Raw genomic sequence first — 27,636 nt, 5'->3', positions numbered from 1 at the left:
CCCCTCTCAGAAGATTTCACTTTCACAAAGACTTTCAGGTATTCCTTTTTGACCAGTCTGTGGAGAGCAGGTTTACATTTCAGGTTTTGTTCCTATTGAGATAAACTTCTGTTTTCTTTGGCAACGAGCTCTGATGTGAGGACGCTTGCCAAACTACCTCCACCCCCGCTTTGTGCACACACACTCACACACACACACACACACTCACACACACACACACACACACACACACACACACACACACACACGCACACACACACATACACATTTCAGACAAAAGGCTACAATTACAATGTTTATGTCTTCGTCAATCATCCATATTTATAAGTTACATGTCAGACATGTACAAGTCTAACAATATTTACGTTATCATTATAAGTTCATTTTTGTCTGCTGACATGAAATATTGAAATGAGTCAGTTAGTTGGAGAAAGCCTCGCAGATGAGAAATGGACTTTTTATCAGGATCAGCTGGAGGTATGCAGCATAGATATCTGAAAGAATATAAAACATAATGTTACAACCTTCTTTCTGTTCTTTTTTACCTCTTTGTTTTTTTATATGTATCACCATCGGACGCATGTTTTGTAAAATAACAGTGTCTTGTAATCCCACGTGGGACAGGTCAGATTTGGTATGACACAAATAAAACTGTAATTAAACTAAAATGAAATGTATTCACTGAGTGTTTCCCCTCCACGCTCACATGACACTGTTGAAATCCATAAGGAACTGCTGGCAGAGTTCCCTTTTTCTTTTAGAGGTGCAAAGAGAGTGGAAAGCAGAGACCCTCAACTTTTACAATCCACAGACTCTCTTGCTCTTTACATTGCTCTTTACAGCCCCCCCCCCCCCCCCCCCTCTCTCTCTCTGTAGTCTCAGTCCCCCACCCACCCTTCATACTCCCTCTTTTTGGCAATAAAGAACCAAATAAATGTAGCCTGACAGTCATTGGGGGGTTAGAACAACCTATTTGGTTTAATGAGGTGATCCAGTGTGTTTTCTCTCCCCCTCTTTCCTTGTCTATCTGTTTCTGTGTGTCTCTTAGCCAATTACACAGTGTCCTGTCTTGTATCCTGTCCCCCCCTCTTTTTTTCTGCTCTCACTCATTTTCCCTCCTTTTTTCTTAAGGCCTTGTTGAGTCCTGATAGGCTTGCTGGGGATAAAACCTGGAGCTCGAGAGAAGAGAGGGACATTTTGGAGCGAGATGGCGAGAGGGACGGTGGCCACGTACCTACATGGAGTCCTTCTCTTGGCTCTGTGGAAACCTTCACTGCAAGGAGGTGGGTCCCCTTTACTGCCTTTACTGTGCTGAGCTCAGCAGTGCAGCACCTGCAGATCAGGTATCATGTTAAGCTTTGTTGGCAAGAGTGAGATGCATGAAGTCAGGTCCTCTTTTCTTTACTGTTATTTTTGTGCATTTTTCTACAATTATGATGCAACTATGATGATGATGATGAGGTCTAGGATGTTAAATTGGCTGCAACAGATTACCTACTGCAAGATTTTTCCTAAAATGCACACTGCAAGAAATTTGCAAAAACAATTAGTGTTCAGAGTTATTTTAAGAGTTTCATTTCCTTCTCCTCAGAAGTGATTTTAGAAGAGAAGTGTTCTTTTTTGCAGCATTTGAACAGGTCGTCACTGACATCATCATCACTATCATTCCTGCAGTCATGCAGTTTTCATCTTGTCTCCAAGTCTTTGAGGAAGTTCTGAGGTGAAGACTAAGAATGTGTGAAAAGAAATGTGTGAACCAAAAGCCAAACTGATCTGCTGTCTTGCTGTCAGATTAAGGATCTGATATTAGGAATATATTGGACTGAGCTTGTGTTGAACACACTTTACTTTTCCTGCATCAGAAGGTTTTAAAGTGTGCACACTCCCCACACAGTAGAGTTTTTCTTATTAATAAACAAAACTTTGTCTTTGTTGACATTTTTGCTGAACGATTCAAAATCCTTGTTGCCATAACTTTCTGCACTCTTTCCTTCTTGAAGAGCAATTCAATTTCTAGGTGTTCAAAAACACTTCAGTATGTAAAGATGTTAAATAAGACGACAGACTTAGACAAACCACAGTATAATAACATTCTCCTTCTCTGTGCCTTCATAAAGTCCAGGTGTATTTTTCATCTCAGCGCTTCATCTTGAGGCATGAAGTCTGGACAAACAGCTTTAAGGTTCTGCACCTTATTAAAAGCTTTAATTATAACCATGTGCTTCCTCTAAAGATGCTGTCACATTGTCTTGTCCGTTTAAGCTTTGAGTTGGCTGACACGAGGAGATTTCCCTCATCCTCTTCCTCGTCTCATCACTGCACACTAAGGAGACATGTCATTGGTTGTTGAGCTTCTGTGTTTTGGTTTTACTGCAGCAGACAGCAGTACTGCAAAGTGCCTTTATTAGATAGGAGATGGTACATTGTGGTTTAGTCTTCATAAAAATTAATTTGCCTATTTTACATTTATTTTAAATTAAACATTAAAAGAGTGCCAGTGCTTATTATAAAGAACTGTATACTATGAGACAGAGAAACCAATGAAATGGACAAATGTAGACGTTGATGGTGGTGCTGGGTGGAAAGCCAGAGAATCACTAAAACGCATGATAGTCTGTGAAAAAGTTGTTAAGACATTTAGTTTTATCTGCTGGGAAACCTGAATGTCTTGACAACAAAAAAACAAAAACATTTCACTAAATGAATGGACATTTTTCACCTGTTGGTGGCGCCCAAACTACCCAAACTACCAGAGTGTTGCAGTATGCTATCATGGATAGAGTAATAAAATGAGACAAACACTACTGTTATAAAAATTAGGATTATACTGGGGTTCAGATGTTTTTAAATCATATAATGTGTGTATGTGTTTCTATTTCTTACATGTCTTGTGGACACTTCCCTTTATTTGCATTTCTGCTGAGGCTGGCAGGGAGAGATAAAGTTCAGCTGTATGTATAAGTTGAGGAAGTTCAGAACAGAACAAGGGTCGGAGACAGTTCAGGGAGTTGTGTCCTTTTAACAAGGGGATATTTTGCTGACTACTGATTAAGAGAACTGAGAAAGACATTATGATGCTATCTGTATCTATGGGGAGGTGTCCGGGACAGCCCATTTTAGAGTGTATAAGAACTAATTTTCAAGGCTCTTCGGGGAGCCTTTTCTCTGTAACCCCTTTTGTGTGTTGCATTGTTAAACGCTCCTTCTTGTACAAGAATAATAAATTCAACTCTTCCTTATTGAAGGGTCATTTGAAAATTCTTTTAACAACTACTAATTCATAAATGAGATATTAATGTTCATTCATCTTTATCTGAATTCACCACCAAACCTTGATGTGGTTTGATGAACGTGTGAAGTTATACCTGTCCAAAGTTTAATTTCAATAGAAATCTCCCAAAACAAAATTTTTTTTCAGGTGGGGGGTCATTTGTGTCCAGCAGAATCCAGCAGGCAGAGCTGAATGACTGAACACTGAAGTTATTTACTGCGTGTTGTTAATGTGCTGTACATGGCATTACTGTGAGATCAGTAACTCACATTCTTTAGGAATCCCTACAGACCTGTTCTTTTCACATCTGGACTGTGGGATCTTGAAAAACTTTTCCTTTTATAGTTGTTCACTCTCTGTGTTTCTATTTTTGGCTATTGTGATTTGTGAAACAGAACATAGGTGCAGAAAAGTGTGAGAATTATGACCAAAGATGCATGCCTTTTGGATGAAGGGGTGTTTGTTATCAGCTACACAGAGCGTCAGACTCGGAGCACAGGGGTGGTAATCACTATGCAGACACTGAACATGCAATACACACAGACACACACACACACACATTTTCTCTCTGCTTGTGTGGCATCTGATTCTATTTGTTAAATGCAATCCTTGTTATTAAATTAAATTGGCTTTATTAAGTGCTGGCAAGGAGGAGAAACTCATGCCTCATCAGCCCTGAGTGATGACTCATACATTCCACAAATTCTGTCATCTGTTAAGAGTCCAAAACAATGAAAACACCTCTCATCATTAAACTGTGTGTGTATACAGCTGATCCAATATGTCAGCTATTATAAAAAAGAATAGTGTCAAATGGTTTTGTTAGTAATAATCATGTTTTGCTTTTTAAATAATAATAAATAATATTTTCAGTTAGCAGTTGAAACCATTCAAAGTCATATTGGTTCTGTGTATCAGGTGTTTATGTACCTGCTGGTGGAGCAGCAGGAGGAGCTGGAGCCGGCTTAGGAGCTGGTGCAGGACGTGGAACTGGATTCGGACCAGGTGGGACCGGAACAGGATATGGCCCTGGAGGAGCTGGAACTGGATTCGGACCAGGTGGAACCGGAACAGGATTTGGCCCTGGAGGAGCTGGAACTGGATTCGGACCAGGTGGGACTGGAACAGGATTTGGCCCTGGAGGAGCTGGACCAGGAGGCTTTGGACCAGGAGCTGGCGGAGGTACCTGCTATTTGTGTTGCCTGTTAAATATTATCAACACTGATTATGACTTCAGTATGAATATTGAGACTGTCATGTTTAACTGAGAACACACTGCTTTGTTTTTATCTACACGTGTACTGTGTTTGTTTGCATCTCACAATGTCTGTATTCCACAGGAGGCTATGGTGGTCAAGGACCAGGAGGTGGAGGCCCAGGAGGAATTAGACCAGGAGGAGTTGGTCCAGGAGGAATTGGTCCAGGAGGTGTCGGCCCAGGAGGAGTTGGTCCAGGAGGAATTGGTCCAGGAGGTGTCGGCCCAGGGGGAGTTGGTCCAGGAGGTGTCGGCACGGGAGGAATTGGTCCAGGAGGAATTGGTCCAGGAGGTGTCGGCCCGGGAGGAGTCGGCACGGGAGGAGTTGGTCCAGGAGGAATTGGTCCAGGAGGTGTCGGCCCGGGAGGAGTTGGTCCAGGAGGAATTGGTCCAGGAGGTGTCGGCCCGGGAGGAGTCGGTGCGGGAGGAGTTGGTCCAGGAGGTGTCGGCCCGGGAGGAGTCGGCACGGGAGGAGTTGGTCCGGGAGGTTTCAGGCCTAGCACTTTTGGCATAGGGACTGGTAAGACAAATGTGACTGGTTGACATGTTGATTATGTATTTATTCGACCACCTGTAGAACAGTCTATTGTGCACAGTGCTGCTGGTTTCATTGTTCTGATTGTTTCATTCTTTCAGGTGGAAAACCTCCAAAAACAGGTAAGACCTTTAGACTTCTGCACTGATTTCTGATTGTGTTTTGTAGAATCCCCCAAAAGAAAATGTTAGTCTTTAATTACGACAGAAAAGCTTCTTAAAGACAGTGAAGCTCACATATAAATTATATGCATGATAACTGTCCAGTATAAGATGTGTTATGGGAACAAACGTGACGACGGCTGGCGACGGCTCTAACCTCATAATAACAATGAAGTATATCTGATTTTTCTTGGTATCCCATTTGTCTTGAGGACGAGGCTATGGTGGTCGTGGAGGGTTTGGAGTCTGGTCAGGTGGTTTAGGACCAGGTGGTGTCAGTCCTGGAGGCTATGGACCTGGGCCTGGAGGAGTTGGCCCAAGTGGTTTTGGACCAGGTCGTACTGGTCCAGGTGGTCAAGGCACAGGCATGGACTGAGCACTTAATTTTCTTCTCACATCACAAAAGAATAGCCACGTTAAAGATTCTCAACAACCTCTGGTTGTGACCTCATTACCTATAATCAGATTACCTGTTAGGTTTACTTGCATCATGTGGACTTCACAATAAGTGGAAGTTTGCACACTTGGGTCAGCGGTGAGCCCCTGAACTGTAAATATTGTTCCTCTTGTCAATTCAATGCAGCAGGATAAGGATTACATACATGTACCATTATTTCATTTCCTCGTTACCTCAAACTTAAAGCTATTGTTGAGGGGCTATTCACCCTTTCACATGCACGCACACAGACACACATACACATGCAGTGATAAAGGCTAATGCATTAGGCATGGCAGATCCCTGATAAAGGACGGAAGTCATCACGTCAGTCAGATAGACTGATTTTCTTTGGAATTTCAGGCCTCTCTGTTTTTCATCCCTCAAACATGCACGTTGATTCTTAAGAGATTAAACCTGTTCTGTAGAACCTTTTGAATTCCACCCATTATGTCGGTAGGTTGGAAATGGATCAGCGCCAGCACAGGAAACAGACTTGTATGTCACACTTTCCAGTTTGCCAGAAGTCTGGCCACCTTAGCCGAACACATATTGTCATCTACGCTACACAATAATCCTCAAAAAGTGTGTTTGTGTTGCTCAACTCCACTCTGAAGACTTGAGATGCAAACATTCCAGTTCACTTGAACAAGTAACGGGAGGAATGCATTTATAAACAATGTAATTGCAAGCAAACATCCACAGAACCAATTCAAGCCGAAACAGTGTAAAGTGTTACATTAACACCATGATACAACTGCTTATAATTAAGAGAGCATATCAGGATATAAAATATAAAAAGAAATGTCTTTATTAAACCAAATTTGTGGAGCCAGAAGTTAGACTGACTTAGATGTATTTCAATATTTAACATCATGTTCACCAGCTTGCCTTTAACAGGGAGTAAGCTCATTGAAATCAGTTTGATTTTGCAAAAGTTTCTATTAGAAAGAAAGGGGAATTGGTCTTGGCATTGGTCTTGATGGTTTTCTCACAGTCATCTCCCCACACATGCTTCAGTTCCCTCTCTGCAGCCTTGTAATTGTTACTGACACATCTACAGCCAAATCCTGTAAGACATTCAGTCCTAAAGCCAAACATGCACACTTCAAAAAATTCAAAACCTTTCCAGAGAACAAGTTAATCCTTGTGAGTTTTCTCTTGGATAGTAATCATACATGTATAACATTACAAAAGGGTGGAGTCGCAGGGAGACACACTGAATTCATTAATGTATGATGTAGTACTGTAGTCACTCAAGCAAGTATAGGAAATACTAAGTTCTGTTTCTCTTTTATCTGCCAATTAGGCCTTGGGGCAGGGGGCTTTGGTGGAGGAACACTTGGAGCAGGAGGCCTCGGGACTGGTAGAGGTCAGGGAGCTGGTGGTCTTGGAACTGGAACTGGAACTGGAACAGGCTATGTACCTGGAGGTCAGTGGTTACATTTGTCTACATGTGTTCTGTTACATGACAGTAATACATGTCATTACGTAGGTTTGTTCCAATTTCTTCTTTCAAAAACGAGTGCATTAATGAAGAAAGCCCATCTTCAGATGTTGTTCTGTGGTGCATATTCAATTTATTTACTGATTTAGACATACCAGTCAGATAATCAATTAATGAATAAATATAACTGGCCCATGTTTCCTATTTTTGTCTAACCCCGACCCGAGTCTCAAGTCGGTCCCGACAGGCATTCTGTTTTTATGTCTGAAACCATCCCAACACAGTCAATGTTTTTTGCTTACCTTGAAGAATATATGTGCATATGTGTAAACAATCATTGTCCTGGCCCAGGTGGCTATGGAGGTTATGGACCAGGTGGTGCTGGTCAATACCCAGGAGTTGGTAGAACGGGTCTCAAACCTTCTAAAACAGGTATTAGCTTTTTACTAATAAACATTATAACTTTAATCCCGAAAATATCACTAATTTTTATTTATTTTCTTTACCTTAGGGGCAGGAACATCACTTGGAGGGACTGGTTATGGGCCTGGTGGTGCTGGGTTTGGGCCTGGTGGAACAGGATATGGGCCTGGTGGTACAGGGGTTGGGCCTGGTGGAACTGGACTGGGGCCTGGTGGGGCAGGGGTTAGGCCTGGTGGAACAGGGTTTGGGCCTGGTGGGGCAGGGGTTGGGCCAGGTGGGGCAGGGGTTGGGCCTGGTGGAACGGGATTTGGGCCTGGTGGGGCAGGGGTTGGACCTGGTGGAACTGGACTGGGGCCTGGTGGTGCAGGGGTTGGGCCTGGTGGGGCAGGGGTTAGGCCTGGTGGAACGGGATTTGGGCCAGGTGGGGCAGGGGTTGGGCCTGGTGGAACGGGATTTGGGCCTGGTGGGGCAGGGGTTGGGCCTGGTGGAACTGGACTGGGGCCTAGTGGTGCAGGGGTAGGGCCTGGTGGAACGGGTTTTGGGCCTGGTGGTGCAGGAGTAGGGCCTGGTGGAACCGGATTTGGGCCTGGTGGTGCAGGGGTAGGGCCTGGTGGGATGGGATTCGGGCCTGGTGGTGCAGGGGTAGGGTCTGGTGGAACGGGATTTGGGCCTGGTGGTGCAGGGGTTGGTCCTGGTGGAACGGGATTTGGGCCTGGTGGTGCAGGGGTTGGGCCTGGTGGGGCAGGGGTTGGGCCTGGTGGTGCAGGGGTTGGGCCTGGTGGGGCAGGGGTTGGGCCTGGTGGAACAGGATTTGGGCCTGGAGGAGCAGTTGTGCCAGGAGGAGGTATAAAATATGATTTATATTATTTTGTACTGCATGCACCTTCTATACACACAGTACATGCATTGTACAATTGAGAACAGTTTAACAATAAAAGCACAAAATAAAAGTAATGTGACATAGAACTGTTAAGACCTTAACATTAAAAATACAATGAGATATATTATGTTTCTGTTTCAAGAATTTAACATACATTTAGTTACATTAAGAATATGGTTACCAGGTGAATAAAATATTCTGGTTTATTTAATTTTGTCTTGCTGCTTTATGTTCAGGTCCACTGCTGCCACAGACTGGTACTACTGGGGCAGGATCTGGTGGAAAGACTGGTGGTAAAGCATCAAAACAAGTCCCAGGTAGAGGACAATCACTTTGTTACTCAAGAATGTACATGACATTAAGTCAGTTCATTGTTTATATCATCCAGAAACATTGAATGTTTCAATGTTTTATGACAAAGCTCTAAATTTGTATATGCTGTTACACAGGAATAGGGGTGCCTGGACTCTATCAAGGTGGATTTGTACCTGGTCAAGGTATGGTACAAATTATTATGAGGGATTCAGTGTGTTTACAGAGGAAGTTGGCACATTTGTGTGAATCAGTCTTCTCATCTTCTCTGGCAAGGTTTTGGAGGTCGTGGTGTTCTCCCTGGAGTGGCCACAGGATCTGGACTTGGGCCTCAGACTGGTGTGTTCATGCACTCTACATTAATAATCCGTTGAAAACCAAATCTTGGTCTGGCATACATGCCTAAAAATAAAAACTATTATCTTATTCCTTGCAGGATCTGGAGTACTCGGTCAGGGAGGTGCTGGACCAGGAGGAGCAGGCAGTAAGTGAAGTGACAGTGTTATTTTAAAAGTTATATCAAATATATTAAGTTTTATATTAAAAGCAGATATTTACATGTGAGCATTTTTGTAATCTCTTTCTCACCTTAGATGGCCGTGGGCAGCAGTTGCCTGGTGTTTTTCGGGGTTACCCTCTCATATCACCAAAATCAGGTATACAGAAAACTGTACAGCTGCATGCAGAGTTACACATCAGTTAAAAATGTAAAGGAAGAAATCTTAAGAAATATATATATTTTTTTCAATTACAGGGGCAGGCAAATCTAAGAAGAATCCAGCCAAAGCTGCAGCTAAATATGGTGAGTTGAGGTCCACCTGTGTTCAGCATATGATGGTTACATAATAATTTTATCTTATATATAATTATATTTTAACTGTGCTAACATTTTTATAACCTCATCTGTGTGTGAGTAGGTGGAGCTGGAGCTGGAGGAGGTGCACTTGGTCAAGGAGGCGCTTTGGGGGTTGGTGCAGGAAGCCTCCCTGGAGGTGGAGCAGGAGGCACACCTGGATTTGGAGGCGGAGCTGGAACAGGTGGTGGACCTGGATTTGGAGGCGGAGCTGGAACAGGCGGTGGACCTGGACAAGGTAAAACTGGATTAAAGCACATTTTTTGTCTTGTAAGGGAAACCATGGCTCACCCATCCAAGAATTTATATGTGTCATTTACCAATTCATTCATATTTTCCACAAATATGTTAAAAAATGAAATAAGTCAATACATATTAAATATGATTTAATATATATTTATTTGTGCTACAGGTTATGGTCCTGGCCCTGGTGGTGCTGGCACTGGCCCTGGTGGTCGTGGTTACGGCCCTGGTGGTGCTGGCACTGGCCCTGGTGGTCTTGGTTATGGTCCAGGTGGTGCTGGCACTGGCCCTGGTGGTGCTGGCACTGGCCCTGGTGGTCTTGGTTATGGTCCCGGTGGTGCTGGCACTGGCCCTGGTGGTGCTGGCACTGGCCCTGGTGGTGCTGGCACTGGCCCTGGAGGAGCGGGTTATGGGCCAGGTAGAACTGGCACTGGATTAGGAGGAACAGGAACAGGACCTGGAGGTAATTATAAATCAGCAGATTCATGGGTTAGCCCATAATTATGCAACAATAATAGCTAAAAGATACATAATTAACATAATAACATAATAACTTAAGAAACAGTACACAGTCATACTGTTGTTACAATACAAATGTATAACTACATTATATATCATATTTCAGGGTATGACGCCAGTGCTAAAGCTCGTAAATATGGTAAGAATTATTTTGCCACTCAAAATATGTATGCAACAGTGTTGTTACTATATTTAAACATGACTGTTCTTCTCTTCACAGGCATGTTAAGTGGAGCACTTGGAGGTACAGGACCAAATACTGGACTCAGACCTGGTGGTGCTGGCACAGGCTATGGACCAGGTGGAGTCGGCCCTGGTGGTGCTGGTACTGGCTACGGACCTGGTGGAGTCGGTCCTGGTGGTGCTGGTACCGGCTACGGACCAGGTGGAGTCGGTCCTGGAGGTGCTGGCACTGGCTACGGACCTGGTGGAGTCGGTCCTGGTGGTGCTGGTACCGGCTACGGACCAGGTGGAGTCGGTCCTGGTGGTACTGGTACTGGCTACGGACCTGGTGGAGTCGGACCCGGTGGTGCTGGCACTGGCTACGGACCTGGTGGAGTCGGGCCTGGTGGAGTCGGACCCGGTGGTGCTGGCACTGGCTACGGACCTGGTGGAGTCGGACCTGGTGGAGTCGGACCCGGTAGTGCTGGCACTGGCTACGGACCTGGTGGAGTCGGACCTGGTGGAGTCGGACCCGGTGGTGCTGGCACTGGCTACGGACCTGGTGGAGTCGGGCCCGGTGGTGCTGGCACTGGCTACGGACCTGGTGGAGTCGGACCTGGTGGAGTCGGCCCCGGTGGTGCTGGCACTGGCTACAGACCTGGAGGAGTCGGGCCCGGTGGTGCTGGTACCGGTTATGGACCTGGAGGTAGGATAAAATGTCTGTTTAAATATGGAGGCATGCCTGAATTCATATGGACCATTGTGTATGATACAGTGCTCCTAAAAGATCTTCATGTGTCTGCATTATGCAGGTTATGCTGGTGCCAAAGCTCGCAAATATGGTAAGAAACAACCTTTTAAAAAATAATAATAAAAAATATATAAATAATAATAATAATAATAATAATAAATAATAAATAAATAAAATAATAAATTAGACTACTAAACTCTCATCATATGGTCTTTACAGTAAATCTGTGATTTTATGTGATTTGTATCAATAGGCAAAAATGTAATTTTGATCAAATGTTGCTCTCTGCAGGTCTACCTGGAGGGGCTGGAGGTGCTCTGGGTGCAGGAGGACTTGGTAGGGGAGCAGGGACTAGCTCTGGGCTCGGAGTAGGACAAGGTGTGGGAGTAACAACTGGTGGCGGACCTGGAGCAGGATTGGGGACTGGTGGTGCGATACCTGGTTCTGGTGTTGGAACAGGAGGTGGGCCGGGTGGCTTTGGACCAGGCAGTGCAGGAGGTATTACACAGAATTTCTCTCTTATAGACACTGACTGAGTCCTTACAGATGTGGCACTTTGCTGCATGTCATCCCCCCTCTCTTTTTTCTCTCCTCACCCATTTGCTTCTCCCTAGGGCTTCCAGGTGGCGGCACAACAGGAAGAATTGGGTATGGGCCTGGTGGATATGGACCTGGTGGATATGGACCTGGTGGATTTGGACCTGGTGGAGGCTATGGTGCAGGACCAGGGACTGGATATGGAACAGGTTCAAAGAGCAATTTTAAATTTGTCCAAGATCAATTTAGTCAAACTCAAACAAGCAAACTCAAAAAAGTTTTCTGGAATCTGTAAAGTGAATGATTTTTGTCTTTTGCAGGCTATGGAACTGGATCAAAACCTGCTAAATACGGTATTAGCATTTTTGTCTCTTAAAAACATAATGATGGATGTTTTATCCAAACTCCAGTAAAAGTAAATACATAATGTTCCTGGTGTAGGTAAAGTTGGTGCTGGTGGAGTACTTGGAGGTGGAGCAGGACGTGGTGGTGAGTTGTTTATGTATCACTGCAAGCTGAGAGCAAAAATACATGACTCTTTATGTCTGTTAGCTGTCATTCATTTTTGGGTTGCTGGTATTTTTTCAATTATTTACTTTCCCTAGGAGGAGGGACTTTACTTACCATTTGAGTTTCTTATACTCCCTCTGTTGTTTTGAACTGGTACTGGAGGTCTAGGTCAGTGTCATAACGTGTAGTTTTGGCAATGTTTAGATCTATATCACATTTCAGTATGATTGACCTCGACTGGTCGTTAGTAAGAATTACAGCAACAAGTTCCTTGCAACACAACCGATGTACCTGAAACGATTAATCATACACAGAAATATACTAGAAAAGTGCAGTGGAAGGAGAGGTTTTCAAGTTAACATCTTATTGCAGTATGATGAAATACTAAAACTGTCACATTAACTTGCTTGTGAAATCAGTTCACAGCTTGCTATTCTGAAATTCTGACATGCTATCATCCCTGTCCTGCTGAATACAGACTGAAGCAAGATGTTCTGATGTAATAATTGTTAGTCCACCATCTTTGCTGTAGTTACGATGTTGTTCTTTAATTAATAAAGTTAGTAACTCTACCAGCAACCTTTGTTTATCTCATCAGAATTAATGTTTAATTACTGTGCTCATCTGAATAGTCTATACTTATGCCACACCTTCTTTGTTGACCCTTAGGCTATGGTACAGCTGGATCTAAAGCTGCTAAGTATGGTAAGGTGTCGTGGAACAGTATGTTCAAATTACAGTTGTTTGAGCTGAGGAACAGAACGGTTTATAAGTGGCTCTCTTGAATTTACAAGATAATTTCTTTTATAAACTGTAGGGCAACCTAATGGAGTTGTACCTGGGGTAGGAGGAGGGACTAGCACCGGTGTAGCAGGCACAGGGATTGGCACCGGAGTAGCAGGCACAGGGACTGGCACAGCAGTAGCAGGCACAGGGACTGGAACCGGACTAGCGGGCACAGGGATTGGCACCGGAGTAGCGGGCACAGGGACTGGCACTGCAGTAGCGGGCACAGAGACTGGCACCGGAGTAGCGGGCACAGGGACTGGCACCGGAGTAGCAGGCACAGGGACTGGCACTTCAAGGACGGGTACGGGAACTGGCACTACTGGGACCGGCACTGGTGTTTCAGTGAATGGCACCACCATTGGCAGCGGTGCGGGGGCAACAACTGGACCTATCGGTAAGTTTCTGTTTTGAGGATTAAGAAAACATCTTTTAGTTACAGCAAATTCACAATTTTTATTGAATAATCTATATTTGATCATTTATGTCTACTGCTTCAGGAGGGGGACTTGGAGCCACAGACAGCACACCATCTCCAGCATCAGAAGGTATCTGTTAGCACAACATAAAAACACATTTCTTGTCACATATTACCACAACAATACACTTACTCATAATACTGACAAGGATGGAAAAGACAGTGGTGGAGGTGATGTCCAAATTAGAGAAAGACGAAAGAAAAAAATAGATGATCTAAAAATGATTGTGCCCCTGTATTTGGTATTTGTGTATGTACACAGTACTATTTTCAAATCTCAGTCCTTTTATCTATTATTCCAGGTGATGGCATTGTGATAGAGGGCTCTGGAATTTCTGGAGGAGAAGGTGTGTTTAAACTTGCTGGATTCTTGAGAAACTGTCTTTTCTTACCTTGAAACTGCACAGATTTTGTGCATAGTAACAATTATCACAAAAAACACAAACACTGAAATCCAGGTCCAAGGATGAAATAATCTGATAGTTACAGAAGATGATAGACATGTAAAACATCTGACAAAATGAAGGAACAAAACACCAAAGTTACATTATTATTAGCTCAGAAATATAAAACTCACATATATAATATTGCATTATTAAGGTTGTCACATCAATATTAAAACAGGAGGTACTGGTGTAGGTGGCAGACCAGTGGGCGCAGGAGGTGATGGAGATGTACTGGGTGGAACAGGAATACCCATTATTGGAACAAAACCAGGTATTTTGGTAATTTATGCTACAAAAACAAAAGACATATTAATGCATGCTAAGGTGTTTAGGTATTTAGTTCTTTTTAGTGTCATCCTGCCACTTTTATGGTTTTAAATTCTTTTAAATTCTTTATTAAACAGGACTCAATGGGACAGACGTTTCAGGTCAGTGTTTATGATCAAAACAAGAGCTTCTGCATGTTTCTCAGCCAGTGCTGCATGTTCATCCATTTCAATGAGACTGCATCTATGGCTGTGTCGCTGTTAACATGTAGGCCAAACTGGATGTTTTGGTTCTGTATCTTTCTTTACTTGCTTGTTAGTACCACAAACTATTATACAGACTTCACTTAAATTTGGCAGAAAACAAAGGAATGGTATGACAGCGCCATCATGTGGCCATTTGTAACACATGTTTTACGCATAACACTTGCATTTGGAGGTATAAGAAGATCATCCAGAAGTGGTTAGCACTGTTCCCTCACAGCCAGAAGGTTCCTGGTTTGAACCTCAGCTGGGGCCTTTCTGTGTACACGGGTACACTGGCTTCCTCCCACAGTCCAAAGACATGAACCATAACAGGTTAATTAGTGACTCTAAATTGTCTGTAGGTGTGAATAGTTGTTTGTCTCTATGTGTACTGTGATGAGCTGGTGACTTGTCCAGGATGTACCCCACAGCCAGGGTGTACCCCACCTCCAGCCCCACCGTGACCCTTATGAGGATAAGTGGTTAAAGATAATGGACGGATGGAAGATCATCCAGTTTTTACTATATTTAGTACATCACAGACTTGAATATCTCTGAAATGTAGTCAATAGTTTTATTTATATATCTCACTTTGAATAAGTTGCCGACTTCTTGCAGTATATGTCATGCATTTAAATAATATGCAGAATTTAGATGATCACTTTAAAAGGCAAAAAATTAGTTCCTTAGTTAAAATGTAACTTTTACATTGATGTTATTTAACATTTTTTAACAACCAATGGAAAACTTGCTCTGATCACACCATTAATGTTACCATTATGGTTACAGGCCCCTAAAGTCTGTGTAAAGGTAATTCTGAGATTTCTTTCAAAATACATTAAATATATTGTAAAAAAAAAAAAAACATGTGAATGACTTTGAACGATATATTAGTGAAATGTGGACTTAGAGGTTGAAACAGTTTTTCACCAGTTTTCAGTCCAGGATTTTGTGGGCGGTCCTTAAAGGGTGGCTCGATGACACGTTGAGGCCACCCTGAGCATTCCCCTGCACCCCGAGCAGAGAGATAGAGATGAATTCATCTCACTCAGTGTTTCAAAGTTAGTCATGTCATTTTCTGAACTCATCTGACACGTTTCAGTCACTTCAAAATGGCTGCCTGAATGCTCCGACGAGTGGGTGTGTCTTCAGCACATTCAGAGGACACGCCCCCACAGTCCTGGAGCTAAGAATTAATTTTTACCCAATTTTAACACCTAATTTAATAAACTTGTCTATATTTTTTATTATTCAAATTTGGCTGAGTAGTTAATAACACTTTCTTCTTTGGTCTGACAAACTCAGAACACATTTGTTCTTCACTTACATGGATTTTAAAGCTTCAACTTGTGTGACCCTTGTGATTTTGCCAAAACTTGAAGGGGTTTACATAGTGTTCTTGATATCCTGATGAGGATATATATATTTAAGTACACAATTCTGATGATATTACTGAACCATATTTCTAATTGGTCCATCTACAACGGATCAAAATACTTACTTGTTTCCTGTGTATTGGGAATTAACAACATGGACAATTTTGTTCTCATATCCAACAGGTTCCACAGGAGCTGCACCTGGTAGGTTGACAGAAAACATACTGAGCACTGAGATGTTACTTGTGACAGGTTAATAGAGCTTAGTATACAGTAAATGACTATGGATTTTGAATTGCATGTGCATAATTTAAACAGGTGTTGGTCTGTATTCCCTGACTTTTCTGAACTTCACTGTATAATATACAGGTTCTGGTGGAAGCTCAGCTGGAACACTGCCTGGAGCCAAGCCTCTCAAACCCCCAGGTGTATAAAATAAAATCCAATTTACTTATGATTGTTGTGTGGACTCCAGGAAGACTAGTACACTGCTGGGTAATGCGACATCTCAAAAGACATCTCTTATCTAAAGAGACAGCTAGGGAAGTAGTACACTTTTTCAAAACCACTGATCTATAGATATAGAGATCCAAATGATTTTTTTCTGTACTGGTGGTTTACATGTAACAGTTTTGGTGGTTCTTGACTTTGTTCTTGGTTCCAGTTTTAATTCTATGCTGAAATACTGGTCTGTTGTCCTTCTGTGCTCTGTCTGCAGGTGTCCCCAGAGGTGACACGCCAGGTGAAGGAGATGGAGAGGGAGGTCCTGATGGAGAGAGACGTAGTACAGGAGTCACAGGTGGAGGACCAGGAGGAGTAGGAGGGCTTCCTACCACTGCAGGAGCAGCAGGAGGTGTTTTAGGTGGCGTAACAGAGGTGGGAAGAGGAGACAGTCCTGCTAGTGGAACTGGAGTTGGACCAGGAGGTGCAGCTGGAGGATTAGGAGGAACACCAAAACCACCCAAAGGTCCCATTTTTGCATCTGAATATACACTCCATTTTATCACCATTTAATATCCACCACTGTATAAAATCTAACAAACATGACAAACATATATGTAACAAAAACATGTACTGAAGAACATTTATTATATCTGTTAATTTTTTAAATGCAGCCTACGGACCTGATGGGACTGTAGCAGGAGGCGTAAGCGGTGGGCCTGGAGGAGTAGGTCAGGTGGCAGGTGCAGGCACAGGGGCAGTTGGAACAGGTCCTGGAGGAATTGGAGGAGGTCCTGGAGGAGTCGGAGCAGGTCCTGGAGGAGTTGGAGGAGGTCCTGGAGGAGTCGGACCAGGTCCAGGAGGAGTTGGAGGAGGTCCCGGTGGAGTCGGAGCAGGTCCAGGAAGAGTTGGAGGAGGTTCAGGAGGAGTTGGAGGAGGTCCTGGTGGAGTTAAACCTGGAAAAAGTGAGCTGCTATTATGTTTGGTCCTGAAATATTGTTGCTATTGTTGTGTATTCATCTCAAACCTACATGCTATTATTACAAGGATACCTATTTATACATTTTATCTATCATAGGCTATGGTGCTGGTGGAATTTTACCAGGTGGAGGTATGCCAACTAACACTATTCTTACCGTCAACTTGATGACAGATGATTGAAGCATACCTAAACAGTATATGTATTTGCTCTCTTTCCCCTGTCAGGCATACGTTACCCAACTGGAGCTGGAGTAGGACAGGGAGCAGGAAAATCAGGCAAAGGTTCTATGATTGAGAGATGATAATTATATTCTCATCTCTTTAAGAATGACTTGTGTTGACTTGCAATGATTAATTCAGCAATGAAACACATTTAATGTTCTCATCTTTCTTTCAGCATATGGCACTCTTGGAGCAGGAGGCCGGGGTGGGGTTGGACCTGGCAGTTATGGAGCTGGTCCCGGCGACTACGGTACTGGTCCAGGTGGCTTTGGTGCTGGGCCTGGTGGATATGGTACTGGGCCTGGAAGTTACGGAGGCCAGACTGGAAGCGGAGGCACTGGTGCTGGTCCTGGGGGTGCTGGGACCCCTGGAGTAGGACAGGTTGGAACTGGAGGTTTAGGAGCAGGTCCCGGTGGAGTTGGTGGTGGATTTGGGGGATATAGTGGTGGTGTAGGTCCTGGTGGTAGGTTGAGCTCTATAAAAATAAACTGAATTTAATAATGTTGATGGAAAAAGAACACAGCCCATTTCATAGAATTTCTATGCTCTGTTATGCAGGTTCAAGGTATGGCATAGGCCCAGGACTGGGTACTGGCACCGGCAAACCACCAAAAAGTATGATACATTTTGACAGATGAACAGAGCAAACACAGAGATACAAGCCTTTATGCAGAGAACTGAAGCTGAATCAATATTTGGTTTTAGGTTATGGAGCAAGAGCTGGTGGTACTGGGGTCGGGCCTGGTGGCTTTGGGACAGGACCAGGTGGAGTTGGTTCTGGTCCAGGAGGATTTGGACCTGGTGGCACTGGACCAGGTGGATATGGTACAGGACTGGGTGGTGTCGGAACCAGGCCAGGTGGTTTTGGACCAGGTGGTGCTGGCACGGGAACAGGAGGCATCAGACCAGGTGGTGCTGGTACAGGACCAGGAGGTGGCGGACCAAGTGGTGCTGGCACAGGACCAGGTGGGTTCGGACCAGGTGGTGTTGGCACAGGACCAGGCGGCTTCGGACCAGGAGGTGCAGGCATAGGACCAGGAGGTGTCGGTCCAAGTGGTGCTGGCACAGGACCAGGTGGTGTTGGCACAGGACCAGGCGGCTTCGGACCAGGTGGTGCAGGCACAGGACCAGGAGGTGTCGGACCAAGTGGTGCTGGCACAGGACCAGGTGGGTTTGGACCAGGTGGTGTTGGCACAGGACCAGGTGGCTTTGGACCAGGTGGGTTTGGACCAGGTGGTGTTGGCACAGGACCAGGTGGGTTTGGACCAGGTGGTGCTGGCACAGGACCAGGCGGCTATGGACCTGGTGGAGCAGGGGCTGGTGTGTATACTCCTGGAGGTCAAGGACTGGGGGCAAGAAAGCCACCAAAATCAGGTATAATGGTCATGATTACCATGATGATCTTTTATGAATGTTTAGTAATGTATTTAAGATAAATTCAGACTCATCACTCCTTCTGACAGGCTATGGATCATCTTCGCTAGGTGGAGCTGGCTATGGACAAGGTGATAAACTTTTTTATTCACTTTAACACCTAAATCTACAGATTGATAAGTGTTTTTCTCTTTGTCTTTGTACATGAATAAATACCATATCTACATCACTACAGATGTAAACAGGTCATATCAACAAGTCTTTGATGCTGGTGCTTTGGAGCAGTTTTGTTATTTGAAATGAATGAAGGACAAAAAATGCTAAACAGTACTTGTGCCCTAAAAAAAACCTATGCCTGGTTTCTAGGTGCAGGTGTTGGACCTGGTGGAACAGGTACTGGACCTGGCAGATACGGGCCTGGTGGCGTTGGTCCTGGTGGTGCTGGCACAGGACCAGGTAGCTTCGGACCGGGTGGTGCTGGAACAGGACCAGGTGGCTTCGGACCAGGTGGTGCTGGAACAGGACCAGGAGGTGTCGGACCAGGTAGTGCTGGCTTCAGACCAGGTGGCTTCGGACCAGGTGGTGCTGGCACAGGACCAGGTGGCTTTGGACCAGGTGGTGCTGGCACAGGACCAGGTGGTGTTGGTACAGGACCAGGCGGCTATGGACCTGGTGGAGCAGGGGCTGGTGTGTATACTCCTGGAGGTCAAGGACTGGGGGCAAGAAAGCCACCAAAATCAGGTATAATGGTCATGATTACCATGATGATCTTTTATGAATGTTTAGTAATGTATTTAAGATAAATTCAGACTCATCACTCCTTCTGACAGGCTATGGATCATCTTCGCTAGGTGGAGCTGGCTATGGACAAGGTGATAAACTATTTTATTCACTTTAACACCTAAATCTACAGATTGATAAGTGTTTTTCTCTTTGTCTTTGTACATGAATAAATACCATATCTACATAACTACAGATGTAAACAGGTCATATCAACAAGTCTTTGATGCTGGTGCTTTGGAGCAGTTTTGTTATTTGAAATGAATGAAGGACAAAAAATGCTAAACAGTACTTGTGCCCTAAAAAAAACCTATGCCTGGTTTCTAGGTGCAGGTGTTGGACCTGGTGGAACAGGTACTGGACCTGGCAGATATGGGCCTGGTGGCGTTGGTCCTGGTGGTGCTGGCACAGGACCAGGTGGCTTCGGACCGGGTGGTGCTGGAACAGGACCAGGTGGCTTCGGACCAGGTGGTGCTGGAACAGGACCAGGTGGTGCTGGAACAGGTCCAGGTGGCTTTGGACCAGGTGGTGCTGGCACAGGACCAGGTGGCTTCGGACCAGGTGGTCCTGGAACAGGACCAGGAGGTGTCGGACCAGGTGGTGCTGGCTTCAGACCAGGTGGCTTCGGACCAGGTGGTGCTGGTACAGGACCAGGTGGCTTCGGACCAGGTGGTACTGGCACAGGACCAGGTGGCTTCGGACCAGGTGGTACTGGCACAGGACCAGGCGGCTATGGACCTGGTGGAGCAGGGGCTGGTGTGTATACTCCTGGAGGTCAAGGACTGGGCGCAAGAAAGCCACCAAAATCAGGTATAATGGTCATGATTACCATGATTATATTTTATGATATTGTATTTAAGATATATTCAGACTCATCACTCATTCTGACAGGCTATGGGCAAGGTGATAAACCTCTTCATTCATTTTAACACCTAAATCTACAGATTGTTTAGTGTTTTTCTCATTGTCTTTGTACATGAATAAATACGATTATTACTGCAGAGATAAACATAATGTATCAACAAGTCTTTGATGCTGGTGCTTTGGAGCAGTTCTGTTATTTAAAATGCAATAAGGGAATAAACAACAAATACGGCTATACAGTACTTGTGTCTTAGGTAGAAACATGTGACAACATATCACAGCTAAATATGCAAGTGTAAACTAGGTTACTAGTAATAACTAGTTAGTTAAAAGCTATGCCTGTTTTCTAGGTGCAGGTATTGGACCTGGTGGAACAGGTACTGGACCTGGCAGATATGGGCCTGGTGGCATTGGACCTGGTGGTGTTGGCACAGGAACAGGGGGTTTCGGACCAGGTGGTGCTGGTACAGGACCAGGTGGCTTCGGACCAGGTGGTGCTGGCACAGGAACAGGAGGCGTTGGGCCAGGTGGCTTCGGACCAGGTAGTGTTGGCACAGGAACAGGTGGTTTCGGACCAGGTGGTGCTGGAACAGGACCAGTTGGCTTCAGACCAGGTGGTGCTGGTACAGGACCTGGTGGCTTCGGACCAGGTGGTGCTGGCACAGGAACAGGAGGCATTGGGCCAGGTGGCTTTGGACCAGGTGGTACTGGCACAGGAACAGGAGCCTTCAGACCAGGTGGTACTGGCACAGGACCAGGGGGCTTTGGACCAGGGGGGCAAGGACTAGGAAAAAGAAAACCATCTAAATCTGGTACTTTGTTCTTTAGTTAGGCAGATGATATACAAATATTTATTGTACAGCTTTGATTGTTAGTAGAACATTGTTTGAGCTACTTTTTCTCATATTTTTCCAGGTTATGGAGGAACTGGGTATGGATCAGGTAAGGTTTAGGTTAGGATTCTAGATTATATATATTTTTATACATTTATGCAGTATATAGTTGAACTTACATATTTAGATATCTGTTTCCCAGCAGGAGGCACAGGAGTTGGACCTGGCGGCTATGGCCCAGGACCAGGAGGCTTCAGACCAGGTGGTGCTAGTACAGGACCAGGTGGCTTCGGACCAGGTGGTGCCGGTACAGGACCAGGAGGCTTCGGACCAGGTGGTGCCGGAACAGGACCTGGAGGCTTTGGACCAGGTGGTGCCGGTACAGGACCAGGAGGCTTCGGCACAGGTGGTGCCGGCACAGGACCAGGAGGCTTTGGACCAGGTGGTGCCGGTACAGGACCAGGAGGCTTCGGACCAGGTGGTGCTGGCACAGGACCAGGTGGCTTTGGACCAGGTGGTGCTGGTACTGGATATGGACCTGGAGGAAAAGCACTTGGGAAAAGAAAACCTTACGGCTCGTCATTGGGTGGAACTGGCTATAGACCAGGTGAAATTTTCTACTGATGCATATACATATTTCATTACTGATAATTACTGATACATGTCTATATTGTCACTGGATGTTGGTCATACAGTGATATTTTCAAGCAAATGTTGCCACCAAGTCAAATTTACTTGAGACAAACCTAAAAGTCTGAAGATTCTCACTGTAAATAAGAATCTTACTGATATGCAGGACAATGTGCAAATGTCTCATGTTATAAACGGAATTGCCTCCATATTAGTAATACAATAATAAAGATCTTAGACTAGCATTTATGCTTATCTATAACAGGAAGTTGACACGGACTTCAATAGCAAAGGTTGATGTTGGCATTCAGTACTCATTAGCAACAAAATAAAACAGTTGTGACATTTTCATATTACATGGCATGATGAACCTGAAGCCCTGGACTGTAAAGCAGACAATACATTTACTTTGTGCTATAATGTAATTCCCTTACTGATACTTCCATTTCATGTATAGTCTATCTAATTTAAGTCAACCTGATCTGTGTTCATCAGGTGGTGGAGTGCTTCCCGGTGCAGGAACAGGAGGTATCAGTGGAGGCCCAGGTGAGTTTCTTGTTTGGAATGGAAATCAAAAATGAGTGAATTTAGGCATTGTCTTTGTAAACAGTGTGAAGTCTGTAGAACATGAAAACTCTAAACTAACAATCAAATCAAATCAAATCAAATCAGATTTTAGTTGTATAATCCAAAGTCACAAAGTACATTTGCCTCTGAGGGCTTTACAATCTGTACAGGAAGTGACACCCTCTGTCCTTAGACCCTCGGTTTGAGTGAGGAAAAACTTGCCCACAAAAAACCTTTAACAGGGAAAAAAGGTGGAAGAAACCTCAGGAAGAGCCACAGAGGAGGGATCCCTCTCCTAGGACGGACAGACGTGCAATGGATGTCACGTGTACAGAACAAATCAACACAAACATATTGTACAATTACAATGACTGATAAAATGACAATGAATTACAATGAATGATAAAATGACAATGAATTACAATGAATGATAAAATGACAATGAATTACAATGAATGATAAAATGACAATGAATTACAATGAATGATAAAATGACCATAGTAGCAGTGGAACCTGTGATAGAGATAGAGAGACACAGATACACAGCAGCAGCAAATCATTAACTAACTATAAACTGTAATAGAGATATGGTAACAATAATGACAGTAGTAACATATGTAGTGGACGTCATGCAGGACCACAGCAGCAGCCACGATCCATGAGAACCTGCTGGACGACAGAGCACAGAAACTCTGGGGAAGAAGTTTAGTTAGTAACATGCATTAATGAGACATGTAAGTTTACTGATGGTGGTAGAGGGAGAGAGTGGGAGAGACAGAGAGAGAGACAGAGAGAGAGAGAGAGAGACAGACAGACAGACAGACAGTCAGACAGACAGACAGAGAAGGTTTGAGTAGAGGGTTCAGTAAAGGGAGATGTGACTACATCTTCAACCAGTACCTTGCCTGACTAAGCACAACCTGTGATTTCTCTGCTTTACACATTTGCCTGTCCAGGTGGTGTAGCAGGAGGAACAGCAGGAACAGGCCAGGGAGTAGGAGGTGGAGCTGGAGCTGGTGGCTTACCAGGTAAAAGAAAAAGAACAATATCATTAGAGAAAAAAACTTCGTCTGTCGGATGGTAAGACCAAAATCTAATCTTGTGAAAGTGATGCAGGCTGTAATGTGTTCACTGTTCCACCAGGGGGTGTTGGCCCTGGCTATGGTGCTGGTGGAGGCCACACAGGTAAGAAAACGTCATACTTAAACAACCCTTGACACTCAGCATACTCTTTGTAGATTTAAAATGATAAACAATATATTCATTAAATTGAAAAGTTTTCCTGCCTATTTTCATTCACGTGTGCTGAGATAACAAACTGGGCAAATCAGGCTATTGTAAGGATTAGCTATGATTTATTATGACTGTGTCTTTCCTGTTTCCTGTATTGTTCTCTAGGATATGCGGGAGCTGGACAAAAATGTAAGAAAACTCCCTTTCTGTGTCCTTTTGGGATAAGCATGCTTCATTCTCTTAACAAATTGCATACAGACACAGACACATAGGATGATGACATTAAAATTTGTTTTGTATTTATAATAACTGGTACTATATATATCTGATGAATATCTTTCATTTTTACTTTAATGTTCTTTAGCCAAAGCACAGAAGGCGGCCAAATATGCAGCCATGCAGGCCTTACTGGGAGCTGGAGGCTACAGAGGTAAAAATCACATTATTGCTTCACAGTAAGCTGCATCTTTACACTGTACAGCAGTGTATACTGCTCAATTCAATGAGCTCTTCCAACTTCAAGGTCCAAGTGTTATGTGTATAATCACCTGAAAATAAGAATCATTTTTGTTTCCTTAGAATGAGTTTTTTATATCTACAGAGAGAGTGGGCCCTCTTATATGCAGTCCACCACATTCCTACAATAGCCCAGATTAATCACTGGCTGTAGACAAGCCTTTTGTGTTTTTCTCCACCACTGTTTTTTCTCCTGCAGGCCGGTGAGGGGAGAATTATTCAGTTAGTTGTAGTTTTTTTTTTACTTTTCAAGATTTTATTGTACAGAGACAGCTGAAGAGTGACAGGAATGACATGACATGTAGCAAAGGGCCGCAGGTTGGATTTGAACCCTGGGCCGCTGCAGCAAGGACTGAGCCTTCGTACATGGGACGGCTGCTCTACCAACTGAGCTAAACACCACCCCTGCAGCCTTGCTTTTTAAAGTTTATTTTCAACTTTACTGAAGAATAAATTGCAAATATACAGATAAATAATATAAATAATATATATATATAATAGTTATTAATAGTTATATATTAGCACACTTCCTAGGTTGTGACTTGTTCCTTATTTGATGGAAACATTTCATAATTTTTCAATTTCCTCTGCATTCATTTTGGTTCAGAATTGGAATGTTTCAAACGGTCTTGCAGCCACGAATAAGACAACTTTGTGGTTTTGTGGTAAATGGAACACCGACTGAGGTAATGTCACTGGGAACATGATTATGATGCGTGTTAGTGTGAAGTGGGAAACTTGTTGACTGAACTTGATTCCTTAAGTTTACCACCTGTTTATTAACTTTACATTACATCTTTGAACAAAATATTCAATTCAACTAACTTAACATGTACAGTGTGTTTTTTGTTTAATGTTAATAGGAATCATTTTCTCTGTTCTGTATTCAGGCGCTGGCTGTCAGGGTAAATACTGTGGCCGAAGGAGGAAGTGAGAGACCAACAGACAGGAAATGACCTCATTGAAACAACAGTGGTGCTATTGCATGATCCCAGATTGTAAATGTCTTACCTGCCATAGAAGCTAAAGCTTCAACTCTTTCCTCGTGTTACACATTCATTTTATTTTCATGTCTCTTTCAAAAAGAGCAATGGTTCTCAACCTGTTAGGGATGATTCCTTCAAACAAGCAGAGTGGTGAAATGCAACCTTGTCGTGTTTTATGGTCAAAGAATTGAAATATTTACCGTTTTACAATAAAAAGCACAAGTAAGAGTAACTGTATGAGGATACATCATCTTTTTCCTCTCATGAATCACCTTGTGACACTCTCAGGATCCTGACTACCAAGCTGAGAACCACTGAAATAAAAAAGATCAAGATTATTCTTAAATTGTGAGGCCAAGCTGTACTATAATCCACATTCTGTTTAGTGTTGTTACATCATTTGTGTTTGATTCATCACCATGAATCCTCTGGGTGAAGACTGATACCAAGGACCCCCTCAGGGCAGCTCCTTCAGACCTGTCTGCATGCTGACACAATGTTTTTAAATAAGTCTCCAAGAACACACTTTTTATCCAGTTAGACTGGATTTTTAGATTGTAATGTGTGTGTGTGTTGTATTAATTTACTGTTTTTAGCTTTTACATCAGTGCAAACACTTCCAGCATCTATCCAGCAATGTGTACAGATAAAGAATACAAGAAACTGCAAATAGAAGGACCAAAGGAGATGGTCATTATCTGAACCCTGAGAGCAGTCTGTATTCATTTTACTGTCCTCAGGCCTCAGTGTTGACAAATGTGGACACATGAAGGTCCTCAGCTGTTAACACTTGTGACATTCATTCTCTAATCACAACAATACAGTCACTGTTTCATAGCTACATAACACTAAATGGTATTGGTGTAAACACATATTTTGTTCATGTTTAGAGGGATGTATTTGTGGGCGCAGATTTGGCTTTTACATCTGCTGTTGAGGAAAGCATTCAAACTAAATGTGTGGGAATACATGCTGTGCATTTAAATGACATCCGAGGAGCATCCATTACTGTGTTTTTCTTTTTTGATGTACCTCCTTTAACACTGTTTGAAATAATTGTTCACGTTTGCTAGTCTTTTTAAATTATGCTGACTAAAAGCAGCAAAAGCTAAGTGCTTTATCTATTTATCCTCAGTCTCATCTTACAAATTCAAGTGCAGTAATACAGTATTAAATATTTGAGTTATTTTGTGTGTGTGAGTTTTAACAGTTTTTTTTAACTTGTGTACAATGCTAAAGATAAGTGCTTTGTTTTCTACACTGTCCTTGTGTTCTGAATCACAAGGTAGTCTGTGATGTCATGTGGATAAAAAGTGTTATTGAATCTGATCTTGCATCTGAGCTGACACTGCTGACACGTTACTGTCTCTTTAGTGTAGCTCAACCTTGTTTTAACATTTATGTTCCTCAAATGGCCTATGGAGACAATGATGCACTTTTGTACACTTTCAGACAAATCTCTCTGAATCAAATAAATGACCAATGACAGTTGTTTTGGGTTATCGTGTGGCTCGTGCATACATTGTGAACTTGGGTTTTTGACACAAAGCAAGAGAAGGAAGCTTGAGGTAGACATGTTAATGTGTTAATCTATCGGGGCATTCTTCAAACCACAGGTTAGGCTGAAGCTAGAAAAAGGAAACAACAAACTACTGCCTGGCTAAAAAAAGTTAAAGCAGAAGCTAAGCATCACCATTACGGTGACTCATATTGAGAGAGTAATACTGACAAGTATTTGTAATACATAATGAAGTATTTTACACTGTGCAGTTCAATAAACGGCATGTTATGTAGAGAAGCAGAGGTGCAAGAAAAACAGCTGTGACATAAACACATGACTTTGTTCTGATGTCTTTTGCTCTTCAAGCTGAATAAACAGCAGCAAAGAATGAACTGATGAACTTGAGACTGAACAGTATCAAAGACTTTCTTCCCCTAAATCTGAACTGTTCCCCATTCTTACGCTTTAAATGAATTATCCCTTTGTTTGTTGTGTGTTATGAATAGAGGGCTTTACTGTGGGGTCAGGACAGTGTGCAGTAATTGGGGCATTCATAAAGAGATTATGCCTGTGCTGATGAGAACAGAGCTCATTTCAAAACTCTCTCTCACACACCATGTCTGGGAAGAACACACACGTATCTTAGCTAATGTACCCTCATGCAGCTTCACATTTTAGATTCCCACACTGTGTGGACTCTGCAGGGCAGTGTAACTGTATCTTGCAGACGTCTACATACTGAAAGTAATGGGAGAGGGACGGTGGAGCAGAACTTCTATACTGGGATAGGTCTGGCTCTCGGCAGCCAGCAGAGG

At 43.5% G+C, this 27,636-nt stretch overlaps 1 protein-coding gene across 1 annotated transcript; it reads left to right on the top strand.

The window, feature by feature from the left end:
- The first annotated feature begins 976 nt into the window (after positions 1-976).
- On the top strand, positions 977-26,812 carry elnb (elastin b). The gene is made up of 52 exons (XM_027273717.1): positions 977-986; positions 1,132-1,283; positions 4,190-4,453; positions 4,612-5,046; positions 5,163-5,183; positions 5,435-5,587; positions 6,968-7,090; positions 7,457-7,537; positions 7,617-8,372; positions 8,645-8,725; positions 8,858-8,905; positions 8,997-9,059; positions 9,157-9,204; positions 9,314-9,376; positions 9,475-9,522; positions 9,638-9,811; positions 9,986-10,279; positions 10,442-10,474; positions 10,556-11,203; positions 11,310-11,339; positions 11,540-11,746; positions 11,863-11,994; positions 12,106-12,138; positions 12,227-12,274; positions 12,965-13,000; positions 13,113-13,478; positions 13,576-13,629; positions 13,862-13,906; positions 14,184-14,276; positions 14,410-14,433; positions 16,077-16,097; positions 16,263-16,319; positions 16,612-16,860; positions 17,009-17,299; positions 17,413-17,445; positions 17,541-17,597; positions 17,713-18,000; positions 18,096-18,152; positions 18,243-18,911; positions 19,001-19,042; positions 19,278-19,652; positions 19,742-19,783; positions 20,019-20,501; positions 20,906-21,367; positions 21,471-21,497; positions 21,591-21,995; positions 22,514-22,564; positions 23,542-23,613; positions 23,729-23,770; positions 23,984-24,007; positions 24,183-24,248; positions 25,225-26,812. The coding sequence occupies exons 2-52, from the start codon at positions 1,208-1,210 to the stop codon at positions 25,266-25,268; spliced, it is 8,334 nt and encodes a 2,777-aa protein (XP_027129518.1). The 5' UTR covers positions 977-986; positions 1,132-1,207; the 3' UTR covers positions 25,269-26,812.
- Positions 26,813-27,636: the final 824 nt, after the last annotated feature.

Source organism: Larimichthys crocea, chromosome XXII, assembly GCF_000972845.2.
Source record: "Larimichthys crocea isolate SSNF chromosome XXII, L_crocea_2.0, whole genome shotgun sequence".
NCBI lineage: Eukaryota > Metazoa > Chordata > Actinopteri > Sciaenidae > Larimichthys > Larimichthys crocea.
The sequence above is the reverse complement of the archived record's forward strand: the minus strand, read 5'-3'. Positions and strand labels throughout refer to the sequence as shown.